Here is a 12,388-nt window from a genome sequence, read left to right on the forward strand (position 1 = left end):
CTGTCTGTAACAAATGAACTGTATGTTCTGCTACCTCAGATGTCCCATTGTGATCAGTATTGAGGGATTGCCAGCCAATATTAGGGGCAAGTAAGAAAATGGGTGCAATTCTTTAAATGAGAGCTATAATGTACCCATTGGACTTAGATGACACTTGATTTAGTACATCATCTTTCCAAAGCATCCTGGGTAGTGGGCCCTCAGATAGGTGGCCACAGTTTATTTCTGAAGGGGACTCACTAACACAACAGGGCTCTGTTACTCCTCACATCCCTTGTCATTTTAAGAAAGGGATGATAAAACTTTCTGGTTCCTCTCTTTCTTCCCTTCCCCATGCTCCCCCACCCCCTTCACTTTCCACCTGGCCTATGGCAACCCCTCCAAAGAGATTCTTAGAAAATACCAGTGTAAAAACTTCATAGTAATGGGATTCTGTTGTAAAGAAGCCTAAGCAAGTTAAAAGCCCACCTCTCATTGAATTTTCATTGGGTCCTGTGTGCCTAATTCCCTCTTGCTTCTTTGAAAATCCAAGGCTATAAGACTTGGGTTTCTGAATAACAGCTGTCCACAGATCTCAAAGCGAAGATTATGCAAACCACTGTAATAATTTCTAATACACTAGAGACAAAATTGATAATTCAGATAACTGTAACTTAGATATTTGATCTTAAAATGCAGCTAGTTAAATTCTGTCTACTTATGACACAATTTTCATCTTCTCTGAGGCTGCTTGCTGCAGCACATTTTAAATTAATTTAAAATTATTAATGCAATAATTCCAAGACTTGAGGTTTATTTTTTAATTTAGAGATCCAAGAAGAGTTCACAGAACTAAATCTTGACTATAAGGTAGTTATTCACAATTGAAATTAGACCTTTTCTGTACTTGTGTCTCAAGTACAATGGAAATTGTTCTGGGAGACTTCCTATGTATTGTATACAGGGGGAAGTAGTAGTAAAGATAATTGAGTGCACATTTTAATTAAAATGACCAATTTAATGTAATATGTATTTTTTAGAAGGGACAGTAAAGAGAAGGGACAATAGCAAGAAAATTAGATAAGAGAGGGAGAAATAATAGGCTGAGGAAGAGAGAAAGGGGATCTGGAGGGAAAGGAAATATGTGGAAAACTAAACGGGTTAGGAACAGAGGTTGTGAAAAAAGTCTCAAGGAAAATGTTTGAGTTGGTGCCATTATCTGAGCACTTTCATAATGCTACTGTGGATAACCCTGAGTTCTGTACCAGTAACAAAATAGATGAATGATGGCTGCCTAAGCATGTTTGCTCAAGCACCCTATGCTGTGTGAAGGAAGCAGACAGAACTTGGTTGCAAGCAGTAGAGAGCATAGGGTGACCAGATGTCCTGATTTTGTAGGGACAGTCCCGATTTTTGGGTCTTTTTCTCACATAGGCACCTATTACCCCCCACCTCCTGTCCCGATTTTTGACACTTGCTATCTGGTCAGCCTAAGAGAGCACAAAGTGCAGGGCTGATGAACCAACAGGATCTATGGCCTAAAGTAGAACTTTCTGTAAGTGGGGAAGGATAACCAAAAATATCAGCGGTACTTCTCACTGTTGAGAGGTGGAGGCTGTCTGGTCTGTGCAGGGCATGCTTATGGTCTTATAACATCATCTTTTGGCTGAAATATGGCATTGCCTCAATCACATTAGTACTTTAAACAAATATGTTTTGCTCTACTAGAGAAATCACCAGAACAAGTCATCCTTCCCTAGTCCCTGGGTTGCTTCACTAATGATGTCTTCCCCACCCCACACCCACTTGGGCCTTGCAACTTCCCCTCCCCTTTGGTAAGACAGGGAGCTTGTCTTCTGACTGGCCTCTTCCCAGAGCCTCCTGGGTATAGAACTCAAAGATATTGGCTAGAAAGTCTCTTGTTCATTCTATAGTTTAGGGTGGCTGGGGGCCTAGAGAGCCCACTAGGGTGAGAGTGCTCCAGAGTCTTCAGCCAGGAAAGGAAGGAGAGCTAAAGAGGCAATCAGGGTTGGAACGACAGGGCTATCCAGCAAGACTCTCTGCTATCCAGCCCAGCTCGTCAGATTGAACTCCAGTCTCACACTTTCATATCTCTTCCTCATCTGTAAAGCACCGTAGATGTTTGTGGCATAATACTGTGGGAAAACTAGATTCCCAGGGTTGAGTAAGTTAACTTCTTGCATGGTAATGTCTGCAGCCTGAAGCTGTGTGGCATTAAATCCCACTGTTAGTGAGATTTTCATACTATAGGTCAACAGCATCCCATTATAAAACTAATTTCTAGCCAAATCAAGAACTGTACTGTAGTTTTTAGTGCCATCAGCTGAAGCCCAGTGCACAAATTGCAGTTCATTTGCAAGGTTCTTACAAACTTACTCTGGAGAAAACCTTCCAAAATCTTTTAATACCTACAGAGAGCACTGCAGAAATCCAGCGCATTTTAGTTTAATGAGTCTGGGGGTGGGCATGTTGTCTTAGGTTATTACGCATCTAATTTTTCCGTGTAGTAGAGTTCACGCTTTGTGGTCTTGCTTACATATTGGATATTTCAGCCTTCCAGAGCGATGGTCACTCAGAGCCTATACAGCTGTATTGTATTTTGACCCGCATATGAGGATATTCATTCAAGCTGAGAAAGTAGAAACTAAGTGCCTGCCTTACTGCTTTTACAGACCCAGGTGAGTAAGCTTTCATTGCTGTTACACTCTTAAATATTTTAATTTTCAAACCAGTGCACTTGAAAGCCTAAGTAGCCTTTTTGTCATGGTGGGAAATTGATTTTGATGGCAATGTGACTTATAATTTAAGCAAAGTTCAAATTGCATTGGCAGGCAGGTCTGCTAAAGTGTAATCATCTGTGACAAATGCTTGGCAGTTACCATGACCCAGGGCAAAGAACATGCTACATAAGATAATCAACTAAAGAGGGATTTTTGTTTTCACTTGGATGCATCCAAGGTGCTTCTGTTCTTGTACGAAAGATGCAGTATAAGAGTATAGGTCACTTATGTGGTTTATTTTTAATGACCCCCTAATCCTGTTAGTTTATAGTTTGTATGGGGTTGCTCCTAAAGTAAATCTTACTGAGCCCAGGTAGTGCACTGATCATATTCCCATTGTAGTTAGGGACCCAACTCCTTCTGGAAGGGGAAAAATGGCTTTCATTGTGGGTATAGCTGTGTGGTTGGTTAGCTGGTGTGTAGTGTGCAACAGAGATACTAATATAAAAAACTAGCAGAAGCATAACAGTGTAGTTGGGGGCTTAGATACTGGAGTCCTATTTAAAACAAGCTTGTATTTTAATATCTAACATAAGATTTTTTTTGTACCAGGTGCATAGGGTTTCCAAGCACTTTAAAGATTAGTATACACAAATCTTGGGGTTCTCTAGTATCCCACGGTGTGATTTCTAAAGTGCACTAATGTGTTGCACATTAATTGGTCCATGGGGACTCTGTTGGTGATCTTTAAAGTAGTACTGTTTGAAACAGTACTGTATTAAAGGCTCATGAGGGAGCCTTTGGTGTGTACCAGCAGGGTCTACGTGGACCAATTAATGTGCAAAATGTTAGTGTGCTTTAGAAATCCTACCCCCTAGAGTGTATTCCTCTACCGAAGCACTTCGTCTTCATCCTGCAACTACCATGGTGGGCTGAGACAAGGAAAACTTATAGCTGAAAGCACAGTCCAATAGTTTCACCGAATTTAAACTAAGAGGCAAATGTTGTGAACAGGAAGACAGATTAGAGGCATATTTTAGAACTTGGAACTAAAATATGTAGGTTAATACTTGGTGCCCAATAGAATTTTTACAAAAGAGCTCAGTGTTGATCTAACTTTGTTCCTATTGAAGTATGAAATTTTCTTAAAAGAGAACAGAGTTTGGCCAACATGGAGTGATTTATTTTTTTTTAATCGCACTCTACATATTGTTGTCAACTACCCTAGGATAATCAATTTATTTACTAATAAATTGATCACTTCAGTGGGAGTCATCATGTATTCTATTTTGCATCACACAACTGGATTTTATGAAAGTTGCATATCACTTTTGGAACATATTGTATATCATGCTATGTAAATACATACATGTAACTTACATATAGCAATCCAAACTCGAGAGCACCACGTATCTCCTGGATAGTTAAATGGACTTCTGACCACTGATCAAAAGGAAAATGCCAAATCAGTGACACTAGCTTCTCAAATTACAGATCATAAACTCTTGGCTTTTCTCCATTGACTATAGCTGACTTAAAGATTCCTTAATGCCCTAGCTCTTCCTCAGTCGAAGATCACTCTAGTTTTACCCATCTCTGTTTTATCACCATGTTGGGCCTGCCATAGGGCTTTTCTGGAGCAGCTGACCTTTCTTAACATTGTTGAGGGACTTGGATTTATGGCAATTGTTCTCGGTTCCAAAGCCACTAGCTCTTATCCAAATACTGAGAACAGCTCCTTCTAATTGTGAACTTTATTTTTTGCTTAATAGCTTAACAATAGAGGAGAGATGGAGCCTGCACTGCAGAGAGTGCAAGTCTAGGGTAGAAACAGTTCAGTCACCCAATACAATCAAATGAATTACACCTCCAAATAGCTGGGAATGTGTTTGTAAAAAAAAAATTAAACTGGGTTAGATACTGTATATGTTGGTGGATCACAGAGTTTCATGGAAAAGCAGCAAATGGAAGGATTTGAATGAGGCACAATTGAAAGGGGAGAGTGCAATGGGCATCTTGTAAAAGTATTTAGTAAGTTAGAGAAGGATACCAAAGGGGTGCGAAGATGAGTCGCTTGGGATGAATGTAGACCAAAGTATTAATAGGGAATAGTAAGAAACAAGCTGGCATATAACGCAGTGGAATCATTGAGTTTCTATCCTAAACAGTTATGTAGTGTTGCTGTGTGGTCTTTCATAATTGCCACATTACGTCTGAGAGGTGGCTGCCTGTTAAGTGGCGTGTCAAATAATCCTTTTGTGTAGTTTATCAGGTTAAATTGGAAAATACTCTGGGTTAAAAGTGAATATAGCATTGTAAAGTCACTAATCCATGGGCCTGGATGTAACTTGTAGCAGCAGATACCCCAGTGTAGATAAGCAAACTATTGTTCTATAACTTGCCCCCCCTCCCCCTTCACCCCCCAACATTAGTGCTCAAGGGGGAGAGACTGCTTGTCAGAATCCTGCTGGCATATCTCAGTGTATGCCACTTTCTGACTGAAGCTTAGCATAACTTCAGTGTTCATGTTCTTGCCGTAGTGTAATAGCCCTCATTTCAAGCTAAGCGTTAAAATCAATTTTGCAGCACCAAAAATATCATTCCTTCTGAAAATAACTGCTGTGAATATCCCAATAATTGTAGAAATGTGCTCTCTAGGTGAAATATTCACTCTTTCAATCACTTTCAGTGTCTGTTCTATTTTAATGTCCTATGTATTTTGCTCGTTCAATTTGCGTGACCCTCTTTGTCTGATCACTTTTGAATATTGAGCCTGTTATCCTGGTTCTCAGTTATTTTTAATGGAGTGTTTTGAGACTTTGTTCTATATTAAGTACAAAGTGTCAGTTTCCTTTAACATATTGTATCTGGTTTTGCTCACTTTTCCAGTGAAATGAGAATCCTATCATATTTTAACAATTTGTTCCAAACTGAGAACTTGATGCTAGAATGTAATGAGTTCTTCGGGATTCCTTATTATAAAGCCATCTTTCAACAAGGAGCCCCTCCCCAAAACTACAAAATTAGTCTCTGCCACCAGTTTCCCCTCTCCCTTCCCAAAATCATTTTTGCTTCCTCAGTTTATGACTGGTTTTAAGTAGAAGTCAAGGAAAGCTGCTTGGGTAATTCCAGAAAATGCTGGCTCTGTAGTCCATATATTGGTCCTATATCCTTTCTCAATAGTGGAGATGGAGAGGGAGCAAGCATATCACTCACATTGGCCAGCTTGGAGTGGTACAAATGGAGCCTTAGTCCAGTCTGGAAGCTATGGAGGCCTTGCCTTAGTCCTCTGCTGCTAATTCCTTGTTGCTTTATACTGAGTGCTCAACTTAGAGAGAACAAAAATAAAGTGCTACAGAAGTGCTATGGGTGGGAGAGACCAGAATGTAAGTGGTCCAGACGTTTGGGCTCACCCCTCTACTGAGGTAGACATCACTTCTTTTCAGGCTGCCTCATTGCCAGTCGGCTTTCCCCAAATGTGGACACCCAATGTGTGACTTTCCATTCTGATGAGGTTCCTTGGAAGGAGCTGTTGCTCCACTGTAGCTCAGAACTATGTTCTGACACCTTCTTGTGCTCTCCAGCATGACTCATTTCTTTCTACGGCATTTCATCTATCAACCAACAATCTGGGAGGACAGGCTTTTGGTAAGGCCAGCTCTGTGACCTCACAAACTTGTGTGGGGAATAGCTGTGGCCACTTTTCATCTTTGTGTTTTCTGTGTAAGGGTTTTTGTTTTCTGCCAATGAGAAGTGGCTTTTGTAATTTTCTCGCTTTTGGGTGCGTTGTATGGGATCACACCCTATATAGTTCATTTTCCCCTCATGCATTTCTGCCTGGTAACTTCTGCTTCCTGCCAGTCATTATTAAAACCCACCCACACTTCCTGTGTTTTAAATTCCCTGATTCTTAGGGCTTTCATGGAGAGAATTGCTGGTGTTCTACAGTACAGTAATGAATCCTGTAGCTGGTGGGACACATGCATTTTTATGTCATGGGCTGACAGTTTACACATCTGATCCCTTGCTTTCATTTGATCCACAGAACTCTTGAAGGAAAGCCAGGTCAGACAAGGGCACAGGTTCGTCTGACAGTTAATCATTGGCTCATATTTTGTCTCCTTGACTTCCATGAGCTTATGAAAACTTCCACTTCAGTAACCATATTCCCCCCCACACCCCCAGCCATGTAACCTCTTGGTTTGCTGATACTCCTGGCTATGCATTTATTTTTTCTGTACAAGATTGTTTCCATTTACCTCTCAGATATTCCTACAGTTTTCAGTGAACTTCATATTAACTAACCTTTCTTCTTCAGCCTGTGTCATGAAATCACAGATGATGACAATAAGGGGGTGCAAATTGTCAGTTTGCATCAAGACCTTTGAAACTGCTCCATCAAAACCACAACAGCTAAAATATCATGCTGAATTGAACACTGTGCATTCAAAACTTGGCTTTCAGAGCAACTAACAGTCTCTGTTAGAGGTCATACTGCCAGAAACATATCTGTATTCATTTATAACTTTGCCATGTGGGCACCCACAGGTTACTACATTAATATGGTAAGTTCACCACCCCTATTAATACTGGTTGGTACATTTGATAGTAGTTCAGGATGTTCCTGTGTAGGAGAGTGAGAACTGACAAAACCAATTATGTAACAATATTTTCTGTTGCTCGTTCCTCAGTCCACTCAGATTTTCTGCTAATTTTTTTTCATTAGGAAATAAGTTATGGGGACTAGTTATGTCCCTTGTGATTTTTTGCTTCCTCCTTGTTTCAGTAGATGGAGCTATACCATCTAATTTTCCCTTGTACAAGAGCTAAGAGGAAGAAGTATAACAGACACAAAGAAGTATAAAGAAGAGCTCTGTGTAGCTCAAAAGCTTGTCTCTCTCACCAACAGAAGTTGGTCCAATAAAAGATATTACCTCGCCCACCTTGGCTCTTTAAATACAATACTTAATAATTTTCTCCCTTGGAACTGGAGGTTTATGGTCCATCCTATATTTTAGCTTACTAACATCTTAAAGTTAATATTAATGTTAATGCATATATTTATACTGGAAGCTGACTGTGCCTCTATTAGTTTTAAATGTCTTCAGTATGTAATATATCATTATGGTTTCTCATTATCATACCTGTGAAAGGATAGTTAACAGACTTTCTGGCTGGGCTGGCCATGGACCTCTTCAAACAATAGTAAAAGGGCTACGTGTATTATTTTGAGGACGCTTCACCACGGATTGTGTACAAATGATGAGAAGCATTGAACAATATATTATGTTAAGCTTACTAGTGCAACATTAAGTACCAAGTAACTTATAACATAATTTGTTTTTTTCCAGTCTGGAAACTTCTCATTGTTTTTCCAAGGCATTTCCGTAGAAATCTCAAGTCCTTTGGTCAGTCTATTAATTGGAAAAACCAATTGGTTTCTTTCTGTTTCTAACTTCGAAAACCTAGATACTGTGTTATTAGATGACTTCTCTCCCGAACACACTAGACTAGGTAACCTCTTGGTGTATCTCTCTGATACCACACTAAATACAAGATAAATGTTTGCAAGACTGTTTTATATTATTATTCTTAAATAGTACTTTTCATCCACAGATCTCAGATCCGTTCCAAATCACATGAATACTTAACTTCAAACTTGGTATTAGGAAGAAGTGTTCAAATGAAACAACATTCAGTTTACTAATTTTCATTGTGTAGCTAGATTTTCATTTAAATGCTTACAGTTTAGATCAGATTCTTCAAGGTAATTAGGAATTCATGAAATCCACCCTCCAATTATTTTTTGTACTTCAATATAACAACAAATCCATTGACAGTTACTGGTTTCCATATTCATAGGTAGCTTTACTTTGTTTTTTAAATAGCATAAATTGACAGACTAGAGAGTGCTGTTACATAAATACACTCTTCTGGTTATTTTCACAGAATCATTAGTTAAAGACAACCACGGGCTTGTCTACACTATGGGCACTCCAGTGGCATGGCTACAGTGGAGTGGCACCATAATGTAGACATTTTCTACAGTAACACAAAGGATTTTTCCATTGCTGTAACTTGTCCACCTCCCCGAACAAGGATAGTTAGGTTGACAGAAGCATTCTTCCATTGACCTAGCTGTGCCTACACTGAGGGAGAGCGGTAGGTCAGCATAGCTACAACGTGGATTGTCACACCTCAAACCCCCCTAGCTATTCAACCTAAATTTTAAGTGTACACCAGACCTTAGTAATGAGACTAATTCACTTTTCAGATGTTGGCAGCGTTGTTTGAGTGTATCCCAGCATGTTAAATCGTTTTTAATGTCTAAGAACCCTTTTCCATTTCAGTTTTATCTGGAAAAAAATGCTTCCTGTATTAGCAATTAGTAGTCTATCCAAATTTCAAACTAATGCTTGAGATCACAATACTGTATTGCTGCATTTTTTAAAAAAAATACAAAACAACTCTAGTTCCATCTCTTATATGCAAAGTTGTCATAATGACATCTCTTTTCACCTTAGTTTCCTCCATTGAGCAGTTTGGCTGCAATAAAAAGGACTGCAAGGCACTAAAATATTAATCTGCATCGTAAACATTTACAAACTTGTTTGTACACTTTTGGTTAAAGGCCATTCTTTAATTGAAATTAGAGTCATTAGAGTGATTTTCCTTAGGATAGTAAAAACACACATGTAAATAGGTGACAGTATAAAAAGTAATTGACTTTAAATATGCTGTTATAAAAGTTGTCCCCTGACTCTTTAAAATCTGATACTTTATATATACACAGTTGCATGTGGAATACTTTTCACTTGAAGTACAAATTCCTTTTATGGATGATGATAAGCAGATAATGTCAAATCCTGCTGGTTGGTTAGTACAGTTAACGTGAGTGATGCTATGTGCATGAGTAAGGTGAGCAGTTAATTGCTCCAGTGGCTTGAAATAGTTGTGTTGGTATGTGTTAAACTATGACATTTTGGAATTCACCCAGGTCAGTACGGGGTTGGGTCACCATCTGTTTTGTAACCCTAGGTATCTTGTGGTTACGCAGTGTTGGTTCAGAGCTCTCACACCAACAGGCTGGTAGCAGCCCACAAGCCTCGCCCTACTGCTGGGACCAGTGCCTTTCCCTGGACTCCCATAGAGAAAGTGTTAAGTTTGCTGCCTCTGAGAGACCATGAAACACTCCAGCCTGTCAGCTTTCTAGAAGCACACACTTTACTGACCTTATACAGCTCTGATTGTTTTTAGTGAAAGCAAAATGACTTTATTAACAAAAGAACATGGATTAAGTGATACCAAGTAAAAGGGATAAAGGTAGCAAATAAAAGTGAAAGCGCACATCTTAAAAACTAAACAATCTAGAAAGATACAGTCTCCATTCCAGATTTTGCTGGCCAGGAGCCATCACAGAGATCAAATTGCTTGCTTCCTTAGTCTCTTTCTGTTCCTTTTATCCGTGTAGCAGACCACAGACTCACTGGTGTGTTGCCTCGGGAATTAGCTCAATTCCAGCTCTCGGAGCACTCTCTGCCAGCCTCCATCTCTCCTGCCTCAGGCCCCGTGTCCCTCCTGGACCCCAGTTCCATTTACCTGGGGTTCTGCCCTGCAGCAGTACCCCCACACTCTGTGTCTCCCCTCCCAGGAGACCCCCCTCACCCTATGCCTACCTTGCCTCAGTGGCTACTGCCAGTCATCATCTAGCCCCCTCTCATGGGGCAAACTGCAGTCTGTAATGGCCACTCATCATTGGCAAGGGGGATGGACCTGCAGCCTTTCCCGGCAGCCCCAGTACCTCCCCTGGCCTTTAACAAGGCCTCAGTCTGGGGAGTTGTCAGGCTGGAGCTCCCCAGCTCCTCTTGCCCTTCCCTAGCACTGCTCTGCCCAAGGTACCCTGTGCTCCCAGGCAACTAGGTCCTTCTCTCTCCAAAGCGAGAGAGAGACTGTTTGCCTTCTGGCCCGGCAGCTCTTTTATAGGGCCCAGCCGGGCCCTGATTGGCTGCCTCCCAGCCTTTTCTTATTGTCTCTCAGCCCCAGTCCTCTCCAAGGGCTGGCTTTTAACCCTTTCAGGGCCAGAGCAGGGTGACTGCCCCGCTGCAATCCCCAAAGGGATTTTCTTTGTCTTATAAGTCGGGAAGGACTCCTCTGGATTCAGTCTCCACTGTTTCACTGGGATGCAGGAGCCACATTAATTCTCTGTGTCTAGAGTTCAGGATCAGGACAACCCCTGCTGATGCAGCTTTAAATCTTTGTTTACTGCTAATATGTAAATTGAAGTAAACCCACATTCCTTTGTCTAGAACAAACCTGTTTATCACCTTTACAGAGGCTTAGCTGTCTGGTCTTAAATATGTTCTAGTAACATCATACAGTGGCAATTCATAACTTTACATATAATAACACACACGTGCATTTTACAATGATATTAATAACTAGTGTGTTATTAGTTTTCATATAATACCTTACACATTACCTTTTGGATAAATACCATGTCAACAGAGTGTTGGGTGTGGTGAGTTATTTGGGTCTGATGAGAGACAATGTATCCAAAGCCACTGTGCTTTAAGGGCTCTTAGGGTCAGAGGTGGCAGGTTTGTAGGCATTTTGGTGGTGCCCAGAACCCGCCCCCCCCAAACTCCCTCCCAGAGCCTTAGGCAGGTGGGGGGTGGAGTTTGGGGGGTGGGAGGAGGTCTGGGGTGCCGGCCCTGGGCTGGGGCAGGGGATTGGGGGGCAGGGTGCAGGCTCTGGGAGGGAGTTTGGGTGCAGAAGGGCTGAGAGATTGGGCTCTGGGATGGAGTTGGGGTGCAGGAGGGGGCTCCGTGCTGGGGCAGCGGGTGGGAGAGCAGGTGCAGGCTCTGGGATGGAGTTTGAGTGCAGGCTGTGGGCTGGGGCAAGGGGTGGGGGGTGCAGGCTCTGGGAGGGAGTTTGTGGGCAGGAGAGAGTGTGTGGGAAGGGGTGGGGGGCAGGCTCTGGGACAGAGTTTGGGGGTGGGAAGGGGTGCGGAGGGAGGGGGTGCAGGGGTGGGGCCTGGGGATGTGGGGTGGGGCTGGGACTGGGGATGAGAGGTTAATGATGCAGGAGGGGGCTCAGGGCTGGGGCAGAGGGTTAGGCTGCGGGGGATGAGGGCTCTGGCTGGGGCTGGGAATGAGGGGTTTGGGGCGTGGGAGGGGCTCAGGGCTAGGGCAGAGGGTTGCGGTGCGGGGGTGTGAGGGCTCTGACTGGGGGTGCGGGCTCTGGGGTGGGATGGGGCAGGGCTGGGGATGAGTTTGGGGTGCAATCAGGCTTCCCCAGGGCTGGGGCCAGAGAGGAGGACTCCCCTCAGCCCTCTCCCTCCCAGCAGCAGTGAGCTCTTGGGGAGGGCCTCTCCCCCCCCCCCCCCCACCCCCCAGCAGCACGCTCACCCCGCATCACAGTCACTGCATGTGCTCCTAGGGCCCCTCTCAGGCCCGGGAAGCCCCGTCACCTCCCCTGTGGTGGGTGCCGGGGGAGGGCTGCCATCACGTGTGTGCTTCCTCCCCTGCTGCTGCCCCTCACTGTAGCTTCACTGGGGGTGAGGGATGGGGCTGCCCCTTGCCCAGCATGGGGCAGGAGAGGTGACTGCAGGTGAGGGGGCCCTGTGCTGGTGGAGGGTCCCACCGGAAAAGGGAAGGGTCTGAGGCAGA

At 42.9% G+C, this 12,388-nt stretch overlaps 1 protein-coding gene across 1 annotated transcript in view; it reads left to right on the forward strand.

The window, feature by feature from the left end:
- Positions 1–12,388, forward strand: part of MORC1 (MORC family CW-type zinc finger 1) — a 96,397-nt gene that overhangs the window by 20,487 nt on the left and 63,522 nt on the right. Inside the window, exon 9 of the mRNA XM_048839400.2 lies at positions 2,553–2,678. Within this exon, the coding sequence (XP_048695357.2) occupies positions 2,553–2,678 (126 nt within the window). The remainder of the gene's footprint in view (positions 1–2,552; positions 2,679–12,388) is intronic.

Source organism: Caretta caretta, chromosome 1 (assembly GCF_965140235.1).
Source record: "Caretta caretta isolate rCarCar2 chromosome 1, rCarCar1.hap1, whole genome shotgun sequence".
Taxonomy (NCBI): domain Eukaryota; kingdom Metazoa; phylum Chordata; order Testudines; family Cheloniidae; genus Caretta; species Caretta caretta.